Source organism: Dermacentor silvarum, chromosome 3 (assembly GCF_013339745.2).
Source record: "Dermacentor silvarum isolate Dsil-2018 chromosome 3, BIME_Dsil_1.4, whole genome shotgun sequence".
NCBI lineage: Eukaryota > Metazoa > Arthropoda > Arachnida > Ixodida > Ixodidae > Dermacentor > Dermacentor silvarum.
Genome location: NC_051156.1, coordinates 221,215,365 through 221,241,562, shown reverse-complemented (window position 1 = coordinate 221,241,562; position 26,198 = coordinate 221,215,365). Strand labels below are relative to the sequence as shown.

At 42.4% G+C, this 26,198-nt stretch overlaps 2 protein-coding genes across 6 annotated transcripts in view; both read right to left on the bottom strand.

Annotated features, from left to right (window-relative positions):
• Positions 1–1,387: 1,387 nt before the first annotated feature.
• LOC119446728 (nucleolar and coiled-body phosphoprotein 1) lies at positions 1,388–5,221 on the bottom strand. The gene has a single exon (XM_037711252.2). It carries the CDS (start codon positions 4,718–4,720, stop codon positions 2,744–2,746), a length of 1,977 nt encoding a protein of 658 aa, XP_037567180.1. The 5' UTR covers positions 4,721–5,221; the 3' UTR covers positions 1,388–2,743.
• A 3,961-nt stretch (positions 5,222–9,182) lies between these two features.
• LOC119446725 (leucine-zipper-like transcriptional regulator 1) overlaps positions 9,183–26,198 on the bottom strand; it is a 34,531-nt gene continuing 17,515 nt past the window's right edge. For all 5 annotated transcript variants that reach the window (XM_037711246.2, XM_049664348.1, XM_037711247.2 and 2 more), the window contains exons 12-20: positions 23,161–23,302; positions 22,288–22,352; positions 20,236–20,352; positions 18,563–18,722; positions 17,240–17,418; positions 14,968–15,065; positions 13,889–13,994; positions 12,882–12,962; positions 9,183–10,356 (exon numbers count right to left, since the gene is read on the bottom strand). In XM_037711246.2, the coding sequence (XP_037567174.1) occupies positions 10,165–10,356; positions 12,882–12,962; positions 13,889–13,994; positions 14,968–15,065; positions 17,240–17,418; positions 18,563–18,722; positions 20,236–20,352; positions 22,288–22,352; positions 23,161–23,302 (1,140 nt within the window). In that variant the 3' untranslated portion in view covers positions 9,183–10,164. The remainder of the gene's footprint in view (positions 10,357–12,881; positions 12,963–13,888; positions 13,995–14,967; positions 15,066–17,239; positions 17,419–18,562; positions 18,723–20,235; positions 20,353–22,287; positions 22,353–23,160; positions 23,303–26,198) is intronic.

Genomic DNA, 26,198 nt, shown 5'->3' with positions numbered 1-26,198 from the left:
CTGGTTTTATCACCAATAATTTCAGATTTCCTGACGCCATCGGCCACGTCAGGGTTGATACACTGGTTCTTGTCAGATTACGAAAGCTGACGAAGTACTCAAAAGAGGCCACCAAGGAAGGCCAAGAGTTGATGTACCATGGCATAGTCGAGGTTATGCCTTGAGCAAGATGGCTGTGGTGTCGCCCTCCCCCAACCCTGACTTTTCTCTCAGAACAAAAACAGCTGCGCAATACAATTTTAACGACCAACCTTTGATCAGTTCATTCGTTGTCTAGAATTTCCATGTGGATCTTAACAAAGGGCAGCATATATTGCGCTATACTCACAGACAACTTTCTGTGGCAAGCTACGGAGGCAAAAAACACACAAGCGCTCGTGAAGAAAGTCCCACATTTTCATTCGCATTAGTTAAACTGGGAAAGAGAAAACATAAAGACCTTATTTACAACAAAATAAGTTTAAATACACCACTGAGTGTCAACTCCGGCTTGTTTTGTTGCTTTTCTCTTCCCTGTCTGGGCAAAAGTGAAACCACTGCACGTGAAGTTTACCTGATTCAGCATGTGTTCCAAGAAACCACAAGCGCTATCACACTCTTAATTGCCACAGAAAGTTGTCATGCATAGACATTATTTTACTGCTACACCACTAGCACTGCAATATCAACACTGAAGGAAACGTGTCATTTACAAAAGAACTAGTAGATGTAGAGCCTAGATGTTCTAGTATTCTAGTTCTAGTAAGTAGTATCCCCTGCCTTTACTTGTCTTTTCTTTCTTCTGGGACTTTGGGCTTGTATTTTTCAACATTTTATTCACTAAGAGCCTCACTGACAGAAAACAAATAACTTCTATGAGTGAATATTCTAGTGCAAAGGGTGGTTTAATGAAAAATATTTCCAAAAAACACACACAATTTGTTAGAGCACATGTTACTGGGCCTGTACCGCTTAGACTTGAGAGCAGATTAACTGTTCTAGAAATACAAGTTTACAGTGATTACTGATCAGTTAGAATGTTCATAACTCACTTACTCAACTACAGACGTCGTCAGCTTGTTCAAGTGCTAAACGCCTGTTACTGTAGAGCATAATAAACATAAATGCCCCTGTAAAATAATCTGAACCAGTCTCCCCATACAAAATTCCTTGTTCTTCAAACGCAAGCTTACTTGCACAGTTAATGTTTTGTAAACAATGAAGAGCACACATATTTTACAGCAAAGCCCCACAAGTGTACACTCAGTCTCTTCCATCAAGGAATATGTCAGGACGCACAGACGAACTACACTTCATTACTGTTACTCATGCTAACAAGTTCACAATAGCAGAATAAAAAGTTCGTACCTATGATTGCTACCTTTTTTTTTTTGTTGTTAACAGTGATAAAAAAAAAAAAAAAATTTGCTGTGCCGGCAGACATTCTATGCAAAAACAGGCACAGGAACACAGTAGATATTGGATTTTGACATTTGTCGCTTATAACTGTCAGTTGGGCTATACTGGTCTCACTCCGAGTTAATGTTCCTCTGACTTCAAGCATTAAAATATTGTGTTCTGTAAACATTTACTAAAGCACAAGCATATAAATATAAAGCCCCCACAATCAAAACCTTCCGTTTTTTTTTTTTTTTTTTTTTTTTCACATTGGGCATTATACTGCAAATAATTTATGCATTAACAGTACAGCTACAGTACGGTTGAAGGTTTTTTTTACTTGAAAAAAAAATGGCTTCAGCAGATGGATGCACAACAGGAGAAGAGCTTGCCACGCTCGGTTGTTGCTTAAGCACAGTACCAGTTGTGGCAGGAAAAAATCATAATCTAGGTTATGCACACATTCACAAATTTAATGTTAAAAAATTCTGGCGGAACCCATCTAATGATGAACATTGATGTCAATGCGATTAGCACTGAAGAAACATAAACCACACCAGATTGCCAATGCCGAAACATGTCATATATGAGGCATGTATGCAGCCGGGCCCCTCTCATCACCATCTACCAGTTGCGCCGCGAAGTCCGTGCCTGAATATATATTCAGCAAGATTGTCTGAATATAAACGACCCAGGTTCGATTCCGCCCAGCACCTGATAAATTTTAAGGGATTTTTTTTGTCACTAAAGAGTGAGACATACCCAGTGACCCAAGTTGGTCCGATGGTTGATGTTGAACCCAATTCCCTCAGCACAGCAACTTGATGCTCTAAACATTAGACCATGGACTATCCAGTGATTCAAGTTAGCAGGAAAACAGTTAGAGACACCGATAGATAGCTAACGGAAAGTGCATGAAGTATTCTAAGAATGATAATTACATTAAAGGAGCATTAAACTCCGGCTATTTCTTTCCCTTTCCATAAATGCTAAGGACACGGTGATGCTACAATGTCCATTACAATGTTTTATTTAAAAAAAGAAGCATGAAGATCACTGTTGACAGCGGAGTATGGTGGTCGAAATACATTGCAAATAGAGGACTAGTAGCATGCACTACTCCAACACTACAGAGAAAACACACAGGTCCAATGGGAACAACAGAAATGCTGCCAAACATTTGTGCCTAATCTTAATTATCAACAGTGTAATTCAATGTTGTGACCAGACCAATGTCATGCCAACAGTGATGATGTGCAGAAGAAGAAAGCCATAAGAAATGCAGATGCCGTGCACAAATAACAAAAACACACGGTAAAATAAATGAAGCAACATGGAGGTATTCACTGTGGAGTAAACAATTAGTTCACATATGTTTGAAGCACTGAAAGATGTCAGTAAGGCGAATGGTTGGGATGATATTTGAGACCTTCTGCCACTGAAGTAGCAGAACACGAACACCGTCTACATTTACGTATGTATTCAGGGGGTCACATCCACCAAATACAACGGTTGGCCTTTGGCGACTGAAACCGGGGCCCCACATCCTCCTTGCATTAACTGATGGAACTTCAATAGTCAAATAGGATGGTCTGGCAGATGGCGCCCAGTCTTTAAGGCTTAATTGAATGGATTTCTGAAGATGATGATCAGAGGCTTTAAAATGGCTTGATGACCACGATGACACAGCTCCAGCTGATTGAGCAAAGCTGTTCTGTTCAGGAAAACTGCTCCCTTTCTCATCTGCACGAGTGTCACCACTGCCACCAATGTCTCCGACATTCAGACCGATAGAGCTGTCATTCTTCAGTTCCTTAGATTTCACGAGCCTCTTCTTTTTGCCGACCATAGCAGATGCTGCACCACTGCTGTCCAGAACGCCCTCAGTGCTGCTGCCAGCCTCGTCTTTGGCCTTTTTTGGCTTGGAAACGCCGCATGACTCCTCACGATCTTCATGTGTACTGTGATTGACAAGCGTGCTGCTCAGTGGATGTTCTTCACGAACAGCTTTTCTCTTAGCCTTGTTTGCCAAGTTTTGTGCCCTTTTAGTGTCTGTGGGCTTGCCTCTTTTGGTGCTGTTCTGCTCAGAACTTTGCAGATCTGGCCTGTCATTGTCACTTTTCACTGCTCCTTTATCTTCCGGGAATTCTTGCAATAGGTTCTTTTTAGATTTCTTCCTACTAGGAGGCTCCACAGACTGTACATCGCCTTTCCTTGTTTGACTATGCTCAGGTATTTTCTTTGCAAGTTTGGCACTGCCCTTCCTTCTTATTAGTGGGCTGTCACTTTCACTCTCTGAAGTAACCTTGCTTGCAAGTTTGGGATTGCGCATTCTTTTTGCAAGGGGGCTGTCACCATTACTTGAAGCAAGCCTGTTTGCAAGTTTGGGACTGCGCTTCAGTTTTTTAAGAGGGCTGTCACCTTCACTGTCTGAAGTAAGCCTGTTGGTTTTCACTGTGGCCTTGGTAACACCACCCTCAGCACTTAACTTTCTGCACCTCCTTTTTGCAAGAGGAACATCAACTTCGCTGTCTGATGTAATGCAACCTTGTTTTGATTCTTGCTTTGAAGGAGGTGTATCAATAGAAGATGCATCAGAACCTTCACTGCCATGGCGACGTTTGCGACTGGGACTGCTAGTGGCGCTTTCTGCCAGCTTCAGACTGACCGTTCTCTGGCGGGCAGTCCTACGGGGTGACATTACAGCCTCATCTGGTACCTTTATATCACTAGTGATCACCTCGTTTGAACCATCATCTGCCTCCGTCAAATCCGGGACAGCCTTGGTTGTCTCTTTGTCATTGCATTCATTTACAGATTGTTCTTTTGCGTCAGTTTCAAGTGTGTTTAGGCATTCCGACGCTTTCTCGCCTTCTAGAGGCTGATCACTATCGCCGTTGGATGCGTTTTCTACTTTTCTGGCATCCTCTGAATCAATTTCACTTGCGTGTGACGCTACAATGTTCTCACCTTCTGCTGAGACCGAAACGTCTGTCGATACAGCCGCTGACTTGGCTTCTTCACGTGTGGAAGCCGGTGTGCTGTCCCGTTTGCCGCCGTCTACATTGCCGGATGAAGAAGCCTTCGAATCAGTAGTCGGATCGCACCGGTCCTCAGAATCAATGGATTGTTGTCCATCACCGTGCAACATTACGTCGGCAGGTGCTTCAGACAGCGGTGCGTCTTTCTTGGCCGTGGCGTTCAGCTCCGATATGATATCTTCAATCGTTTCAGCGCGGTCGTAGCCATTACCTTCGACGCCGGTTTCCAGTCTCATGTCCTGATGCTTAGCGGTCTTTTGCAGCGTGCCGTTGACCGTGCTGGCCTTCGTTGGCGACTCCATTGCTCGAAAAATTGTTGGGTACCTTGAAGACTTGCAATCGAAAGACGAGAGCGGACGCGCAACCCACAAACCGGCTTGTAGAACGAACGCTTGCGGCAACACTAGGAAACGTCAGAAATGACTTCACTGAATCACCTGGAAGTCGGGTAGAATTTCTGCACGAAATCAATGCAACAATATTAAGTCAGAATCGCAACGAAGCAGCAGCTGCAGTTCAACGAACAGTAGTGCCTTCAGTAGCGCGTAAACATGTCTTCACCGTCATGGACGCGCCTGTCTCTTAGGCCCTATTCCCGTCAACACGATTAAAGCGTTGCACTCGTAGCTGGCACCCACTGCGCGTGATTCTCACTACAAGCTCTTAGGCATAAACAGCATAAGGGCGTACAAGCTTGGGAGACAGAAATTAGCGTACAATGACAATAGCTCAACAAAGCCGCAAGACCTGGGTACTAAGCGCCGCAGAGCTCCACTACGCCGTTCTAAGCCAACCCCAATACCAGCTTCTGCGCAGACGCGCAGCATGGCGCGCCGATCGACAAAGTCTACAATGGTCTACAAGCAAGTCCACAAAGTTTACTACAGCAGGTCTACAGCCTCTATCATTAGGAGCGTTGTCGCATTTTTTAAATATATATCTCTGTGTGTGTGCGCGCGCGTGACCTTTTGTGACTTTATTATTATTTATTTTTTTTAGTTCTAACTGCGTTCATGTATTTTTGTGAAAAATAAGCGGCTTGGGAAAATAAAGCAAAATAAAAAAACTAGAACTATATACAGTACAACCAGTATTGTGATACAGCGCTCGATCATAGAGAATTTCTTTCTCTATGGCTCGATTATGTGTCTTTCATAAGCGCTACCAGACGCAACCGGTTCTTTCGCGCACGCTCAGCATCCTTTGCGCTTGGTTCGCGCCGTGGACGGCCCCACCATACCTCTTTTACGTACCTCTTCCGTGACCTCATTCCCGCGTCCCACCATGAGGCAGCATCCGCGGGTTCAACCACCCGCAACGTAGTAAACACACATGGCGAAACGGCATCTTATGGAAACTCTATGGCACCCATGTCACACGCCAGACCTCTGGCTCGCACCGGCCACATTTGTCAAACTTATATGGACGCAAATTATCGGTGGGCGCATAATATTAAGTTAGAATCGCAACGAAGCTGCAGCTGAAGTTCAACGAACAGTAGTGCCTTCAGTAGCGCGTAAACATGTCACCGTCATGGACGCGGCTGTGTCGTAGGCCTTAAACCCGTCAACACGATGCACTCATAGTTCGCACCCACCGCGCGTGATTCTCATTATAATAATAACTCTTAGGCGTAAACTGCATTGGGTACTTGCCCAATAATCTAGTTCCTCGCCCAGTTCCTCGCCCGTCTGCGCAGACCTATGGCACCTCGATCCTTGACAAGTTGTCCCGGACTGCACTCATCTACAAGCCATTGCTTTGTATCAAGCCACCATCTAACCGTCATTGAACAGCTTTAGGCCACAGAGCAAGCTTTCACACTTAAAAAAAAAAGTGGCATAAACTATTGAAGATTATCATCAATGCATGCCAGTGATCGATGGCTTTCTCGTGTAACCTGCTGCATATTCCTTGCCATCCGTGAATCATGAAACCTTGTGGGCACATTAGCAAACACATGAAGTGTCAATCTGATTGCCCACCACAATGCCAAATTATGCTGATGACACCACGTACGACATAATATACCAATACATTATAGGTGTTCTGTGGTATACCTTGTATTCACAGCAACCTGTAGCAACGCCCACTGTCCCTAAATATCTGCAACTTTGTTTCAATAAGTACAGATATCTTGCATAATGGTGACAACCCTGTGCCCAGATTGGCTTCCCACCATCATTGTGAAGGGGAGACGTGCGGGCGAACGCAAAAAGTGTGTAGGAAGTTTGTGCGAAAATGTTACCGCAGAGAAGGTGAAGTGGTAGAGCATCTGCCTTGTATGCAGAAGGTCCTGGGTTCGAATCCGGATGTTGCCGGAAACCGACTGGTCTTTCTAATGGGTAGAGATGTACCACAACCCGGCGCTCGATTCATATGGGTTGTAATCTCGAAAGGGGGTCCTACAGAGATTTGCGAAGGTCTCTGGGTGCCTCTTGTTCCACCGCGTTTTTGGTTAAATAGTCAAGTATCCGCTGCTGCTATGGGAGGCATACAAATGCTGCCGCCAAGTACCCACTGGTAAAATGGTACAAGCGCGCTCCAGGCCCAATGCTCGGCAACTGTAGGAGTTCCAGATGCTTGGAAGGACACCCACCTGATGGGAAGTTGGCAGCATGGGATCCGGCCTTATAGACCAGAAAAAGGAGTCTGGCAGTCCCATGCTGCCAACTTCCCATTAGGTGGGTGTCCTTCTAAGCGTCTGAAACTCCTGTAGCTGCCGAGCAATGGGCTGGGAGAGTGCTTGTACCTATTTTACCAGTATGTACTCGGCAGCAGCACTCGCTCATTGAAAGGAACAGCCAAAGAAAAAAAGAACATTGAGCAAATAGATTAATAGATGAACTGAAAGCTATATACCGCTGTTGAAGCCAGTGCCATATAAAAGTAGCACTGCAGGAACCACGACACATACACTGAGCTGTAAATTTTCTGACTGTGGCTGCCACTTGTGGAAGCACTCTGTAACGCCTTATTTCAGTCACACACCTCTTGTCATTCAGAGGACCACCTCATTTTCCTCGAGGCCTAAGTAGCTGGTGCCAACACAAGTTTTAAGTGTGCAGAGAGGACTCTCACCAGAATTAACGCCAGGTACCATACAAATAAAACCAGCACAAAGAGAACAGCCAGCAATGTTGCAATCAACATTATTCAACATAAGAGTGCAGCACTGGAAAGTAAGAATACAGTACGAAAGGCTATATGCACGGTAACCGAGTGTACTACAGAGAGAAACACACTGTTGCACTCTTATCATTATTGGTGTTTGACAGCTGAGGGGTCAAACTGTGCTCACCTTCATGTTTATCAATATATATATGAAGATTATGCGTAATGGATTCCGAACTTTCACAGCATTTGCATCTATCACGCGCTCTGAACATATGAGAGATCACAGGGAATATCAACAGGTTTGGATATTCACAACAAATACTTCTAGCACAAAAAAAGAATGACTTGAAACAACAAGCATAAGTGTTGGCCGTGTTTGTCAATCTGAAGACATTAGCTATTGATTACCAACTAGCCTGAATGAACAAACTGCTATTGTTGTGGATATTCCGTTATCAGACATTTCATCATCATGGGAAGTTCGTGCCATACAGTCGACAAGTCCAACACTATATTGAATAACATGGCACTTGAATGTGCCAGAATATGCTTTTCTTTCTTTATTCTAAGTTTTTTTTTTTTTTTTTTGAGTCGCTTGCAATAGAAAGCAATACTGTGTTTTCAGGTGGACTTATGAAAAAGGTGGAAATTACTTGCATGAGAAATTGCAATGTCTTTATAGCTAATTAAAGAAAATCACGAATTGAAGTTATTAATTTTTCAATTTAGGACAGAGATTTCAATTGAGAAACTGAAGCCAAGGAGTAATGAATTCATGTCTGCCAAGCAGAAATTCTTCTTTCTGGGGTTTTACGTGCCAAAACCAGTTCTGATTATGAGGCACGCTGCAATGGAGGGCTCCGGATTAATTTTGACTGCCTGGTCTTCTTTAACGTGCACTACAACGTAATCGCACAGGCGTTTTTGCATTTCGCCTCCATCGAAATGCAGCTGCCGGGATTCGATCCTGCGATCTCGTGCTCAGGAGCGCAACGCCTTAGCTGACTGAGCCACAAGCAGAAATTCTACAATTAGCACCACGTTCAAGATATCCATCCTCAAAATGTGCTTCAAAATAGATTGGTCTTCCAGATTACTTTGCGAAAAGCAGCCCTCCAGCAGTTCAGTACAATATGAAGAGGGATGCCAATGTTAGCAGATTTTGGAAACATGAAGCAATAAAATGAAGGCACCGACCAAAAGAAAAGCTAAAATCGTTTTATTGCTTCATGTTGCATCCCGACCAGACGGGCTTTCGTCGAAACCTCGACTTCATTTTGGAAACATGAATGTAATGTCTGCCCCTTCAGGTAATTCACCTGAACAGACCAAATTGTGCTACTACTCCATGTAATCTTTTTTTGTAAATCTGTTCGAACTAAAAAAAAAAAAAATACCCCTGTATATATCTACACACTATGGTGTCCAATATAATTTTTTTGGAATTGTTATTAAATTACAAACATTTTCATTTTTGAATTATCCAGACAAAATCTAGACATTTACTTCAGAACCATAGCAAGTACTCTACTGAATCAACAGCTAAAATTTACTTTTTTAAAATTTATTCTATCATGCTGGGCAAGATGTAGAGCACTATATGTATTGCCTTTGTAATTGCACAAATATTCACAGCACACTTCTCAATTTGTAGCTACTAGAAACTATCTTTTATTAACAAACATGGTGGTCAATAGGTCCAACAGTTAGCAACAACCAGCCAGTTGTTGGACTGCATTTCAGAGATGTTGTACATAATGGAGAACAGGGGTACATGATGAACTGACAGAGATGGTGGTATCTTGGTGTTGGGACACTACCTCAAAATTCTGTTGATTCCTATGTGAACACCTACAAGAAGTAGGCTGAGAACTCTTGTTAAGTGCAGGTCCAAAATACCTTCCAAAATAATGTTCGTGTTACACTATTGATAAGATACACAGACCTTTGAATTTCAGTTCTTTCAGGTCCACCCTGCTGTTCTCACCTGTTTGGCACACGTTTCTTGTAAGTAAATGCCATGGGACAGCTTTTTTGCTCACTTGCACATATAGCTTTGGTTAAGATTGAATAGCAGGTGGTATCACAACCAGACCACAGGCTTAGTTTGTAGCGGTGCTACTCAAAGTGGGACACGATGAGAGAAATGTGTGAGGCCTTGCCGCCACACCATGTTGTTCTTTCAGTAAAAGAATTTGACAGATGGATCGATTGGTCTTGCATGTCCATCCCTACAGTGACAAGCACAAGGTTTCTGCATCTTGGTGATTTGCTGCACAGTCTAGCTGATGACATGTTTATGTGACAGCAGTGAGATATGCTGCACATAAAGGGCTGTGGTCGCTTCTAGTTGGTCTCTGCATTTGCAGCAGCAGCAGCTCTGGAGAGGGTGCATTTGCTGTCATCATGCTATTAAAGGCATCAATCTATACTGTGCGAAGGCAGGCAGCTTGGGCCATTTGCTAGTTGGCAAGTTCCTCGTAAAGCAGAATTATGGGTAGACAGTGAGCTTGCACTTGTTACCAGTCTACCATACTGCCCAGACCTTGATGGCACAAGATTTCGCTGTAAAACTTGCAACCATTACGAGCTCAAGCATACATTTGTACCAAGGAGTTTGAATCAAGGTTCATTTGCAGCCACTCTCATGGTAAGGGCTTGGATCTAGCACTAAGCTTGCAGATCCTGCAGAATCACTGCATAGACTCGCTGATGACACATCCTGACATAGCTTGGAATCGCTCATGTCATCCGCCAATGCTTCTAGGATGTCAAGCAGGAGATCTTTGCTAAGGCTCCGTATCTTCGGCAGTCTTGCAACCTGCATAAAGCATCATGATGGACCAGCACAATTAATAATAATGTAGAGGTAATGTTCCACAATGTACATTTGTTGAGAAGTGAACATAAAGTGTAAGAAAGGAAAGAACCATACAATGGCCAGTGAATTGCCTTAAACAATCCAGAGTCGAAATGATCAACCGCTTCTTAATGCATTCAACAAAATTGTATGCAATATAATAAAGTCACTTAATTTATCAACCACTCAACACACCTGCTGATATCTTCAATTTTATTTGTGAACATGAGTTCATGTAGTAAACAATTTATCCTCCAATTCACTCCAATGCCACTCAGCACATGGTCCTCGTACTTGTACACTTTATCGTCACTTCATCACAAAGATTAACACAAACTGCTGACAACTGAAAACAGCTTCAATGTAATGCACTAAAGAATGAGTACATCTGACAGAAATTTCCTTTTCAACAGAAAAAACAAATTACAGCAGAACACGCCTCACGATGACTCTTGACGGTAATGCGATTAGCAATGAAGCAATGTAGCTACATGGTATTTTTGAAGTCATATTTACTTAACATCTGTAGTGGTAATTCTGAGACTTCCACTGCTTAGACTATGTGCGCCAAACTTCAGTATCATCCAACTTTGCTATGACACTCGCTTGCCAATTATGACCATGAGCATGGCAACATCATGACTGTATGGCGCTGATGCAGTGGGATGATGGAATGACAAAGAAAGAATGACATTGATGGAACAAAAAAGGTGGTATGATGACGACGGCACGACAACAACGAGATCACGATTCTTAAATGATGACTATGGTATAACAACGACAGTTTGACGACGACGGCACGAGGACAATGAGATGACAACGGTGGTGTGATGACTACAGTATAACGACAACCAGATGACAAAACTGGAATGACACGATGGCGCGATCACGATGGCGCGACCACAATGGCGTATCACGACTGAATGACGACAGCATGATTATGATAAAATGATGAAGAAGGAATGCCGTCGATGGATCGACAAAGGCAGCATGATGACGATAGTGTGACGACAATGGCGTGATGGCGATGGGATGACAAGAGTGGAATGTCAAAGTAGGAGTGATGACAATAGAATGACTGCGACGGCATCACGACGACAGAACAATAATGAATGCACGATGACGACTGTTTGCTGACGACACAATGACGATGATGGCATGGCCATGGTATGAGGACAACGGGATGACAAGGAGTGTATGACGACAATGGCGCAGCGACATCTGTATCGTGAAGCCTGTATGATGATGACAATGTGACGACGAATGGCATGATGAGAGTCAGATGATGAAGATGGAGTGACAACAACTGCATGACTACAGTGCCATGACGACAACAATATGACAACGAATGCATGTAAGCAACTGTCTGACAATGACGCAATGACGACGATGGCATGAAATGAGTGGCCTAATCACGACTGAATGACAACAGCACAATTACCATATAATGAAAAAGGATTGATGTTGATGGAACGACGAAGGTGGCATGACAACAATGGGATGACGTTACCGAAGTGAAAAGGGTGGTACTAAAACGACAGTGTGACGGCGAAGGTGCGACAATGACGGCATGACAAAGTTAGAATGACGACTATGGAACGATTGCAACAACATCATGACGATGGTATGACAATGAATGCATGATTACAGCACAATGACGACGCTGGCATAACAGCGGCATAAGGACAATATTGTATGACGACAATGGCGTGACAACTATGTCTTAAAGCTTGTATGGCGATGACGGCGTGACGACGACGGCATGACGAAAGTCAGATGATGAAGCTGGAGTGATGATGATGGAACGACCACGACAGCAGTGTGGCAACGAAAGCGTGACGACTGTATGGCGATGATGGCACGATGAGAGTCGGATGACAAAGCTGGAACGATGATGCAACAACTACGACAGCATCACAACCACGAGCACATACCTAATGGCCCAAGCTATTAGACAACTTAGGCCGCTGGGTTGGCATAGAAGGCATGACGACGACATAATGAGAGTCATATCATAAAGCTAAAATGACAAGGATGGAGCGACCAAGGCGGCATCGCAACCACAAGCACATAACGAGTTGCCCAAGCTGGAAGACAACGTGGGCCATTAGGTCGGCGTAGGAGGTGTTGTATCGTGCATGATACTCAGTGTCATCTCAATGGAGACATTACTCAGTCCCTAACCGTTTATTCCATCTTCATCTTCTTTCCTCTAATGGCGCTGCAATCGGCAGCGACACCTTATATAACAGGAGGCAATATTAGATAGGCTTAAAATGGCTGAAGCAGGCAAAGAATGCTAATTGCATTAATAATGTGATGTGCTTTCACAACAACAGTATGAGCCACACAAGTGTACTTGAGAAGTTGAGTGTGTAAGAAACTTCCACCTGTTTTTCATGATGCTTGCATCCATAACAGCTCTCATGTTCCATCTATGCCAGTTTCCAATGCACATAACAGCAAGAGAAAATCAGTTCACTAACCTTTGGATAATGATGCACAATGAGGCTAAGGGCATGCTTTTTCATGTCTGTAGCCTGGATCCTGTCAGCTGCTTCCAGAATCTGGTTATGAAGAGAAATAGAAAGAGCACAAGAAGAGACCTTCAATGATCTTGGTGTTCTATGCAAAAAGAAAGCCGCACTTTGCAGGGAGTTTACTTGAGGAAATTATTCAATGAAATGTTGCTTTCGCTCACTCGGACTTTGACATACATGGTAAGTCCTCTGGGCAGTTACCTATATTAAGATGTTAAGTGTACATGCTGGCACAGATGCTTTCAGTATAGACCTGCTCTGCACCACAAAATCGCAATAGATGCCTGCTATTGCCTACTGGTACCTACATATTGACAATCAACGCTGGCAGGTGTGCTAAACTTTACAGTTTACCATTAACACTTTTTAAAAGTGAATATAATAAACTCTGCCTACGCTGTAATTTCTCATGGCTGCTCATTGAGCTAACATTGGCATAAAAATGTCAAGTGTCCTTTCTTCCCACGCACCTGCACGCTAGTAACATCATAGTGACATCATGGTACCAAATATGTGAATTAATGCTGCACAATATCCTTAATATGCTAAGACCCTCTCTTCATAGATGAAACTTGTGTTGCAAAATGCCAGGCTTTTTCAAGTGCAAGGGTGCATTGCTCTGGTTAGCATGCTAAAAACATAGCCCAGGGTGCTCAAGTTACCGAAGCCTTGCAATAATGCAGATGCAACAATGTTCATAAATTCTTCACAGCTCCTTGTCCTTCTCAAATAATAATTATCTAGTAGTACTTAAATAGGCAGAGCAAGGCTATATGAAATACACTATTCTGAACTTTTAACTAAATCTGTACAACCAAAAAAATTTATCCGATTCAAAACTGTAGGAACCCAGAGCTTAAAGACGATATCACAGGTTTCTACATACCTGAACAACATTTTTAAATGTTACATTCATCTCCAGCTTAAAGACGATATCACAGGTTTCTACATACCTGAATAACATTTTCAAATGTTACATTCATCTCCAGGTTCTCCTTGCAGAAGGCTTGTAGGCGATTATTAGTAAAGCCATAAAAATAAGGTGCAGAGAAAAGGTACCTGAGAAATATTGCACATCAAGGAGAACACTCTGCAAGCACATTTTGATGGGTTCAATGCAAATCCATGTGTGCTGTTAGTGTGTATTCTGCTCATAACAAGTCCCTTGTTTTACAGAGCGATGAATTGGGCTAGTTGGTGTAGCTTCATTGTTACTGCGCTGTCTACAGTACACTACTAACAGGGGCAAGATGTACACAGAATGGGAACGAAGGTGCAAACATATGCGATTCTTCATGTCAGTTTGCATCTTCGTTCCCATTCAGTATCCATCTAGTCTCCATTTGTGTACTGTACATAGCGCAGTAACAACGAACCCTTGTTCTACACACCAGTTTTTATAGTCATTCATATTGTAAAGCTGATGAGGCAGAGACAGGAATGTTTAGCATTAAAAAAGAAAAAAAAGAAAAATACAGGCAAGTTCTAGCAGATTTCTGATTGGCTAGATCAATTAAACGTATTGTCTTGCTCCTCATTAGGTACATTTACTCCACGTGGTCATTGTTTCATTTTGGAGGTATAGATAGGAATGCTTTCTTATTTCTAGCTTTCTAAGGCAAGCATAAGGAGTTTTTTTTTTTTTTTACAGGTTGCAACAACCTGTAAAGACTTACGTCATGGCAGTACTTTGTTGCAAGGACATCCAACATACAATACATTGTAGGTACTGCATATTATCAATGAGGTAGCACCAACAGTTATGCTCTGACAACTGCAATAATGCTCAATGCGTGCACAGTCAAGTGCAGAACTCTGAGATAGTCCAGCTCGTAGCTGCACTGTGAGGTTCACTATGGCAGTTGCCTGCAAAGTGATGTTGAACACACATCTCCACAGATCAGCAGGAGAGTGCCGCTTTGGTGCTACAGAGTCAATGTAGTGGGAGAGCAAGACATGAATGCCTTAGAGAGCAACACTGTATCCAAACCCACAAATGAAAGCCAAAGCAACAGTTTCTCAAAAAGGATACAAAGAATCTTCAGGTGGCATACTAACGTCACCATAGTAGATATACCTCAATAAGGTGTTGAAGGACTGTAGCGATGGAATCATCTCACCGATGGCAATCTGAAATTTAAAATCTCAATGAATAACAGATTTTCTCATTTGCAAAAATAAGCTAGTGTTTTATTTTTATTCCAAATTTGGAAACAGGCTCTAGAATGTTAGAATTTGTATCTGAGATTTAAAAACTAAATGAATAACAAAGTCACTGTATTGAAATTCAATCTTTTATGCAATTAAGTACAGTCGCCAATGGATTTTTCTTACACGGAAGGGGCCACAAGATTTTTCGTATTATTGGGAATCTAAAAAAAAACAAATTTGAATGATAAAAAAAAAATTTGCTAAACTTGTAAGTTGGCAACAACTTTAAAGTTTTTCTCAAGTCTCATTGGCAGCACGAAGCGAAGCCAGCCATGCTTTCGCATCTACTCCACCCTCGTGGCTGATGATGTCGCACGCCATAGGACGACACTATCAGGAAAAGCGCCGGAAGCAGGGTGCGAATGCTTCGCCTACCTCTCGCTTCAATGCGCCTGCGAAACTTGAGATATGCAACCTCCAGCACTAAATACATGGCAAGCCAGTGCACAATGACACACCATCTCAGCATGCCCAATCTTTGCACACGCAGCAGATTACCTAAAGAACAGGTCGCGTGGGGCTGCGCATGCACTCAGCCCACAGCCACGGCCGCACTACAAGAGGAGACGCACACCAACCTGCCCCCCATTCCCACCCCACCCTCGCTTGATCACGTCACCATGAGCTCGCTCCTCTCCCCCTTTTCCCCTTGGTCATCCGGGAAGATGGCGTTTATAAAACCACCATCCTTCTCTACTCACCCTCGCCCACTTTCACTCACACCTAAAGCATACAGCGCATGGGGTGTGATAGGATCTTATCCCACTTGGACTTATTACGAAACATGACGCTGCTCCGCTTTGGCGGTCACTCTCGCTCGCAATTTGAGAGGTGTGTTTGCAAGCAGCCGCATGTAATTCAACCATTTGACCATCTGTGTCCGAAGAAGTTTCCATTTTTGTCTCAGTATTTGCGGTGGCAGCGAAATTTCATTATACTGAAATCGTGCATAAACACACTTCGTTATATTGAGGTGCAATATACACAATTTTCTATGGACAAAAAGGTATAAAAAGTTACGTACTTCATTACACTCAGACTTTCATTACATTGAAGTTTGTTATGTTGAAGTTTAACGGTACATGAAAAATAACTATTTCAGAGTGTATTTACAAAAATTTCCCCCCCTGCTGTTTAAAGTCTAGTCCTGCGAAGCAGTCATCAGCGTACTAATAAGCTGTTTCTCAATTTCCCTCCTGCTGTTTAAAGTCTAGTCCTGCGAAGCAGTCATCAGCGTACTAATAAGCTGTTTCTCAAGGGCCGTTTCATGATTTACAAAATTTCAAACAACAAGAACACATCATTAGCAAAACCAACAGCATAACAGAACGAAGCAACCAAAAAAGTGTTGATACGGCAGCATTTTGAAACTTTCAGAGCTTCAGGTCAGCACATAACAAAAAGAGTATGAACAACACCACAATATAATACGTAAACCATAAACTACTTCACTTTACATGGTAGCCATTAAATATTAGGATCCATGCTAAACTGTAATAACACAAAAAGGAAAAAAGAAATGGCATGCGAGGGGGAAATGAGGCTCCTGACAGGTGATGCCCACAGGCAGATGGAAAATGCTGCACATTCTATGCAACTGCAAGTCATACAGTTCTTGACTTCTATAATAAAAGAATGTTCCTAAAAACGTGCTACTTCTAGTCCTAACTTTAAAAAAAATTATTGCATTATCTAAGCTCTTTCCAATGTTGCCGTCTACATGAATAATGATTTGCACCCACACCTTCCATAACATGCCACCTGCATGCTTGGTGGCTGTGGTTGCAGGGAGAGGTATCCATGTTCTTGTGAACTCACAAGTGTGGTCCACCTGCCCCTTCTACAGTTTTCCATAAAATAGGCTACACCCTAAACACCTCACAGAATTTTAACAACACAAAAGAAGCTAGCAAAATATGTCCCTGGGTAATCACCACCCTGTAGTATAAAGCAATGTATGCAATGCCATTCAAGCTGGGCAGTACAGTTTTGACAATTGAGATGTGAAGTAACGATTAGCTTTTTGAAAGCTTGAGTAGCAACGACCTGGCTTTTTCAAGCACGAATCTCTCAGCATCAACAATAGCACTCACATTCACAGTGTTGTGGTCTGGCATAAAGGACCGGAACATGGCTTCAAAGTAGCTGCACCGGGCCACAAGCACTGACTTGTGAGCTGGGATCGGGTGCCCATCAAGCAACAGCGTAATGTCACAAAACTCCCGACCCGTCTCCTTCAAGAAGGTCTCCATGTCTTGCTCCAATGTCGTGCCTGCAACAATTTTTTTTTTATTTTTATAAAGGAATAACACATTCTTGAAAAATAATTTTAAAAATAATAAAAAAGCAAATCTAGTGACAGTATTGCATACTTGAGTCTGCTGTAGCTATACGAGTTTGCTTATTTAGTGCAATCTAAGATTTTTAAAATTTAGCTTGAGGAGGCTCAACTGATTGACATCATTTAATGTTCAAAAGCAACAACTGAGAGACACTTTAGTGGAGTAGGAGATTAATTGCAGTTATTACAGCAGTAGTGGATTAACTTCAAATGCTTGGGTTCTGTAATGTGTACATACACCCAAATATCAATTGAGTGCCTTTTGCATTTTGTCCTCATGATAATGTGGCCACAGAAGCCAGGGATTGCATCCACAACTTCATGCTCAGCAACATATCATCAAAGCCACTGTGCTATCATGGTGCATAGCCATGGGCAGCTAAACTAGATCTTTGTGCAAAACACTGCTGGAGATCTATCAACTTTTAAAAAATTTAGCTGTTACCTAGGTAATTCTAGAATGCCAGGTTTCTCAATGTCGGTTCAGGTTTTTGGCACACTGTGTGAACTGTGCACACAGTTTGACGATTACTAAGACTTGAAAAGTGCTTTATTGTTAAGCCATCTTTATATTGACTACATATGCTAAAGCTTGTCTTAATGCAACAGCACATAAAACAAGAAAGAAAGAAAACATAATAAAGTAAGGAAGTCAGAGTAAAGAGACACCCATTTCCATTGACTATGCAGCAGCACTTCAAGAAACCAAGAGATGAACTCCCAGACTTCCTCAAGTGTTCACAAGCTGGAACTTAACTATTCACCAAAATTACTGCCTTTACCATTAGGACAGAAGGGGCCATCATCACAATTTTTGACAAATTAGGCAAGAGTATGTATATTTTATCCTTCCTTCTAGACCAGCCCATTAACCATTCTGTTTAAGTATTGACTGCAGTCATGTAAAATTAGCACTATGAACATATTAAACTGTTTGTTCACTGATGTTCCTCTTCTCCAAATTTATGAAATTAAACCTGCTTCAACCAAACGTTGCAATAAGAAGTAATGAGTGGATAATCAAGACAGAGTAAGCCAAGCAGTTCTAGGAAGCATAAAGGCCCAAGCTCCTCACCAGCATAATCGAACATTGGCTCAAGCAACGAGCGCACAGCTGGCATCTGTCGCCGTCGGATGATCTCCACCATGAGTGGCTGTGCAATTGTCTCAAACTCCTTGCTCATCACAATCTGGTTGTAGGTGCTCTCCTTCACAATAAACTTCAGGCAGAACTCCTGCATTCAGGAATCACACAGATGCTGTCAAGCCACCGTAGCATGCCTGAGAACAATGGAGGCACTTGTAAAATTAATAGAAGAGATATGACACAAAATTTTAAAAATACATGAAAGAGAAAGAAAATGGTGGTGTCTGCAACAAACACCCCAAGAAAAAATAGCAAGGAATCAGCGAAGCGAAGTTATAGATAACAGTTTTGCTTATAATAAACACTTGGTTATTACCGATGAAGGCAATGAGACTGTCAAAATTTGCATGTAGTCGATGGTACCACATCTCAAATAGAATGAGCATCCATGTAATAATAGATTGCTCAGAGTTAATGCACAAATTCACTACACTCGTCTGGTTCCACCCTCAAATTCTGCTTGGATTCAAGTCACTCACTAATCAGACAGCATTATGCAAGGCATTGTTAGGCAACTCCTTCCCTGGTAGCATCTCTGCATGGAGGCAATAATAAGACTATCATATACCACATGGTAATGTAGTTATCAGTTCCACACCCTGACCTGATACAGCTACATCCTTTGTGGTTTCAGTTTTTGTTTGCCTCATTTTCAGTCTTTAAATTATACATCTTTCACTAAAGTTTGAACCAAGTGCCTGAGTGTTGAACACTTTTGTGCCGCAACAGCATCCCTAGAGGCACCAGAAGAAGGGCCAATATAGGGCCAATATAGTGCCAATATAGGCCCAATGTTGTACCAAATTGACCATACATTAAGCAACACTGGCACAATAATGCTGGACTCTCTTACACTGGTACTTCAAATATGGTGAATACTATGCCAGCTCCTTCATCACATGCTCCGCATTTCTATCGACTGCAGGCTCTAGCAAGGCTGCATGGAAAAATATGCTCAGGAACCCCCAAGGCAGTCACAGGAACGCAAAAGTATTCCATGCAAAAAAAATTCACGCAGAAACTCCACTGGAGTTGTCTAAGTATGCATAAGCATTTTGCCACTTGCTCATCTCCACACATCGCCGTGTCATTACCAATCTTATCAAACTTGATCTGACGAGCATAAACACTTGTCAAGCTTTATCAGTCGTTATCAACCTTATCGGACTACATCTGACCCTTATCAGACTTGATTTAACTCTTATCGGTCATTATCAACCTGCAAAAGTGGATGTCCAGCGAAGCTGTTGCAAAACCACCACTACAACTGTTGAAGAGGGTTTGCAATGCATTACTGATTGTTCGGATGCTTGTTTTCAGCTTGTTCTTTATGGAAATGTAGCTTGTTCTGTGTGTTGTATAGGTGATTTCAATGAATGTACGCACTGTTCCCTTCACTTTGCAGAGAGTTTGTAGCCTCAGCCTTGCGGGGGTATGATCCATTGCATTTTTTGCTTGCTTACGGGGGTATGAGCCATTGCAGTCGTCTTATATGACGGACGGACAGGTTTCTCGTTGGGTAGGTGTAGAAATGCTTACGCATTTAAAAGTAAATCCATTTTGAACCATGGCTGCTGGCAATGAGTTCCTGGTAGACCTACCTTAATAAAGTCCAGACGCAAGTCAGAGGCATTTTGCAGGGCAACAAGGACATTGCGATGGTTGATGGCCGCCTCGAGATACTGGACACACAGGTGCTCCAAGCGCCTCATGTGGAACTTTCAATGCAACAAACATGACACACATGAATGGAGGCACACAGTCCCGCTGTTCCACTATGATAACATGAGATCACTGCTTTTGTCAAATGAACTCAGTACTCAATCAGATTATCATGATCGTGAGTGATGTTAGTGATGACTCCCGAAAAGGAAGCTTATTATAAACATGAATGCTTGCACTCAAATTTTTTGTCTACGCACGCCTCCTTCACAATCACATTTCATAACAATCATTGGCCAGCTAGCTCAACAAGTTCTGCAGCCAACCTCTCTAGCGAGTCATCTTGTGGCACTTCTTGTGTAAACCATTTTGCAACAGTTGAGCCAACTACAATGCAACGAACAGTTTCAGTGAAATTTTAATAACATTGAAGAAATTTCGGTTCTTGCTCAGGGACCAATAGATCTCAATGCAGAAAAATTCTCACAACAAAGAACAAATTTTGGTTTGCCATAACATATCAGGGACTATTTTATGAAGTAAATAAAAAAACATCTATGCATACAAAAAGCCAGCCGTTTCAGGCTTTTTGAACAATCAACAAAACATGAACACAAGGTAAAGAATGAGTCAGTTGAATTCCGCATTGACTAACTTCTAGAAATTAAGTTTCGCTAGCATAATTTTTGTTTTTTTAGTTTTATTTTGACAATTGAAGTGCAACAGAGTTCTGCTATAATAAATGTTTTTGCAGATTTGTGAATTTCATTACAGTGGAATTTAACCATACCAAACAAAAACAATCTGAGGCTGTTGATATTAACTTCATTTTTATGTATGATCATGAGATGGGTACAGCACACTGTGAGGCATTCAGGTGCCAAATTTGGTCACATGTGGTTTCATAATTGATCAACATGAATTTATACATGGTAATCCAGGCTGAAAAAGGCCAAATCTGGCAAATATTGCAAAAAATCACATTCTACAGGCAGATTTAAAACTCAATTGTGACCCATTATGTGTCATGTGCTACTGTATCACTACTGCAACCCACAAATGGACTTACAAGGCTACATTTGATGCAAACATAAAAGCAGAATATTCCCAATAGAATTACTTTTTGAATTTAAGAAAAAAGAACTTTAACACGTAACTGAAGTTACTGTGCTATATACAGCAGAGGCTGGCACAAACTCATGGTACTTACACATCATGCTATTTTCAAGCATGCATTTCCGCATATTATTCTTGCATCTGCCTGATTTCAATAGACTGTTTTCACGTGATGTCATGGACACAGCTTCTCACTGTGCTAGTACACTAATATGGCGCCCATGATGATGTCACTGCACCATATCATTAAGCATGCATTGTTTTGCTTTTTTATGGTGACCATTATTTTAGCATATTATCACTGGTACCAATTTGTCGCACAATGTAAGATGCACCTGTCGTGCAGTCACATTTCTTGTTTACGCAGCTTTTTAGAATGCTAGCACTCCCATGATGGCAGCCACGATGACATCAATGAAACCAAGGTTATCACAGAAATGACAGCGCGATTCCTTCCTTTCACATGCATAATATGGCACTGCCTCTACTCTTAGGATTAGTCAGCATAATTAGCATGTCAACTACTGCTTGCTAAAAAACCCGACACAAATAAATAACAATCACTAATTGGCTGTTACAATAGCTTCTAGCACAGCATGAGACGGCAACAACACATTCAGCACTGTCCAGCTTGGCTGAGCTAAGTAGCCCCATCTCCAATGCTGCGGTCATTGTCACATAAATTAAGAAAGTTCTCTCACATCTGTAACTACAGCACAATGTTTAAATCTTTGCTAAACACAAGCAGCTTGCCCCTCCAGAATTGTGTTGTTGCTCAGAAATGTTAGCAGAATTGTTAGCTTGCCACTTCAGCATGTTCAAATCATTAACAATGAGCACTCTTCTTTGCACAATTTATACAAACCAGAACTTACCTGTACAGCCAGCCTATAAACATCCATCATAAGAAGAACAATGCGGTCACTCATAGGGTCTCGACCTGGAATCAACAACACGAGACACAACAGATTATTTTAGATTGTAAAAAGTAATAAGTCGGGACAACTGGTGCTAGCAATCAATTCTCAACTGAAAAACAGTGAGATAACCTTTTGGCGAAGCAAGTCCCCTACACGACTGGCTCAGTTTACGACTGGCTCAGTTTGCGACTAACATACCCATCTATTGCTAGTGACTGTAAGAACAGTCATTTTCAACATAAAAGCATTTGTCAGGCTCATACTACCATTTACATGTAACTAGTCTCCACCAGAACATTAGCATGTCTACCCACTGCTTAAAGAAAATTACTTAAACCTTTTCTAGTGGCAGGATTTCAAACACTGGTCTTGGATAAAGTATTCTCTGAGGGCTATAGAAATACTGTACTTTGTGCCTGTTTCTTGTCTTCTTCTGTAACTTTCATTTGTTGCTCACAACACCTTTACTAAGCGCTTCATGCACTAGACTTTTTTTAAATAGTATGCAGCTAGATTTCTTGGTTTCCTCTGCTGTGTCTGAGTACTCACGTTGAACTATGGTGGATAGTTAATTGTGCAACTTGTAGGCATGGTGAAGTTCTAGTCACCAGTTTTACATTTAAACATCTACAAAAACCCTTATACTCCCCTCTCACGCAGTAGAGCCATCAAAGGCTGCTCTTTCCTGGTTCCAACTCAGATGATTGAAGCACACCGAAATTAAACTAGGTAAAAACTGACATCACAAAACTGACACCACGAAAGCTCCTGATGTGAAAAGGAAAGTGTTCCATCCACACTTTTACGACTCAAAGAAAGTTCACTCACTTTTTTTGGTAGGATCAATACGATCGGTGTAGATGTACGTGAGCACAAGCTCAAATGCCTCAGGCACGGCATCGGGGAGGCGCACCTGAAGCGTGGCTGCAGTTGGGTATACACTTCCCCCACCATCAAAAGTAGCCTCAGCCTGCAAATGGGACATGGGAGATGTGGGCGCAACAAAAGTCGCAGAAGTATTAGATATAAGACGCAATTAAATATACTACAATGCTCTCACAGGCAGCTGCAATAAGAGAGATCACATCGTTTACCCTCAAAGCATGCTTGGTGCCCAAGCTCACACTCGTCACAGCTAATCTCCACGGGACCTCGTAAAAATGCAAATGTGAGTCGAACCCCATATGTGCCCTTTTCTTTCCCACAGAAAACAGCGCCCATTATAGGAAGTGGGAGCGATAACTCAAGGATGTATTTCAGTCTGTGAATGCAGAGGGAAACTGTATAAATTTAAGAATTTCACAGCACGACTGGTGTTTAATTAAATGTCCTTCTGGTTAGGTCCTTGCATAACAACTATAAACTACCCTTTCCCAATTTAGACAAAAGAGCCATCCAAACATTTATTCAAAGTGCAGACAGCTTTTGATGATGAATAACACTGTCATTAGGAGCAGTTTCAACTGTTGCCATTGCCTGGGGACATCACGGAAGGAAAGAAAGGAGGAGCGAGATGTTGATGATGGTATAGAGGAATGTAGTGCTTCATGAAGTAGACCAGCTTGAGTTTGTTATGGTGACACTGTATCATAAACAGTGGCACTTGACTGGACATGGCAAGTCAACATTTCAGTCAAGCACAAGGACACATACTGCTTATACCCAAACCACACGGGCAAGATAAAGTGCACTTTGAGCGAGTGCACTTCGCGGCTAGTGTCATTCGCAGGCTGCCACACGGGCACACTTAGTGACACTCACTGCAGAGCGCACTCGCCGGCGAGTGGGTTCAGCGAACTCACTTCGCGGTGGCGAAGTGTGTAGCCTCATTAGCAATGAGTAAAAAATAAGTAAAGTATTATTGAAAGAAGAGTCAGGAGTAATCTTTAATAACATTGTTTTAAATTGCTAACCTTACAAGATATTAAAATGTGCCACACCACAAAAGAAAACAACAAGAACAGCAAAAAACTACTCTCTCTCTCGGGCTGTTCACGACCACGCCGGATAATGGCTGTGCAGTTTGGCGGATCGAGTCGTTTTGACTGTTGCTGGTCAAGTTGCGTCGTTACCGGCGCTTGTAAAGGTGGATTGTAAATGTTCTTTCTAACAATAATAAACTGTTTTTGGGCACACATTGTTATATTAACAAATATATGCTTTCCCATCTGACTACCGATCGCCATGACCATCAATTTGACAGCACACTTTTCTTTCTCGTGTAGCAGCACGCTGCCAAAGTGACACTCAGCGCGCTCAAGTGCACTCGCTAAAAGTGCACTTTACTTTGCCCGTGTAGCACGGGTATTAAAAACCCTAGTGGGCTGTATATTATAAAAGCAGTAGTGTTACAAACCATTGGACCATCAAGCCTTGAACCTAATTATACATATGTAACCATGCCACGCCATTCTCGATCACCAAGTGCTTGCACACTTTGAGAATTAAAGGGGCCCTGAAAAGGTTTTCTAACTAATCATAGAACGGCCTCACTAGTATTGAAGGATATCGTCTCACAAATGATAGGCCACAAAAAGTTTTCAAATCCTTCATCTATAAGTGGAGTTATTGCACCAATACCCGGCTTTCTCTCTTTTTGTCTCACCTAGCGCACTGGAAGCTACAAAGCGGAGAAGCTACAAAACGGAGAAGCCAAGAGGGCAAAGCCCCGGCCAAAAGTTCAGTGTCGCGGCAGCGAGAGGGCTCATTGCGGCACACCATGGTGGCCACATTAGGCTACACTATGCAGCACATCGCTGGTATCTCGGAGGTCATGCACAGCAGACACAGCTACGCACAGTGCAAAAAAAAATTATTTTTCTGTTTTTGGGGATCACAGATACACATATATATATTTTCATTTATACGAGGGGTGTTCCGAAAGTAAGTTTCGTCATTTTTTTTTTAAGAGAACATGGTACACTAGGTGAACCAAACAATCACCATAAGGATCCACGCCCAATGACAACGTTGCTGGTTCAACGACAGAAGGAGCGTCAGCGAAGGAGGAATGACGCATGCGCAGAGCACCGAAGAAGAGAGAGCAGCAGCAGACCGCCATGCCTGAGGTTATTTGAGTGCAAGTCACGATGACAGACACACGTGTGCTGACAACGTGGTCGCCAATGGAAGTGCCTGCTTTTATCTGGTATAAATGGGCATGTGGGACTAGCGTGTCCGTCATCCATGAACGCCTAGAGATCACGTATGGGGAAGATGTCATGTCTTGTCAAATGGTTGGTGTCTGGTGTTGCATGCTCAGTGAAAGAAGGCAGAGTGTGGAGGATGAAGGTCAAAGTGAAGCGTCCCTCCACATCCATGAATGAAAACAACATTACTAGAGTACAGGACAAGTCGCACTCTTGAGACATCACTTCCAAAACAATGCTGAGGTGGAGCAGGCTGTGCGACAATTCCCTGCATTGCAGGGCACCAAGTTTTACCAGAGTGGTTTCTTCAAACTGATTCCACGCTACGATAAATGTATTAATTTCGGTGGTGACTATGTGGAAAAATAGTGCAAGGTTCATGATGCCATGGTGCATTTTTTTTTTTTTTGCAATAAATTTTCCATGTGAAAACAAATGACAAAACTTACTTTCAGAACGTCCCTCATATAACCCAACATTACCAATTATGTGTTACTGAGAATGCTCTCGCGATCACGAAATAAGCCAATAGCGGTGGTGGGTCCAACTGCTTTAGATGATGCTGCACGACGACATTGCGGAAGCGAGAGCAGGCAATTTTTCGCTGTGTTTGACAGAAGACTGTAAATTCCATGCTGCATGCAGTGCAGTAATATTTGGCTCACATGTTCACAGCAGCCTCTATGACAGATCAGCAATGTTTTCACACTACGTTCA

Bases quoted from the DNA above. Each gene is read 5' to 3' on its own strand.
- LOC119446728 (XM_037711252.2), bottom strand. From the start codon at position 4,720: ATGGAGTCGCCAACGAAGGCCAGCACGGTCAACGGCACGCTGCAAAAG.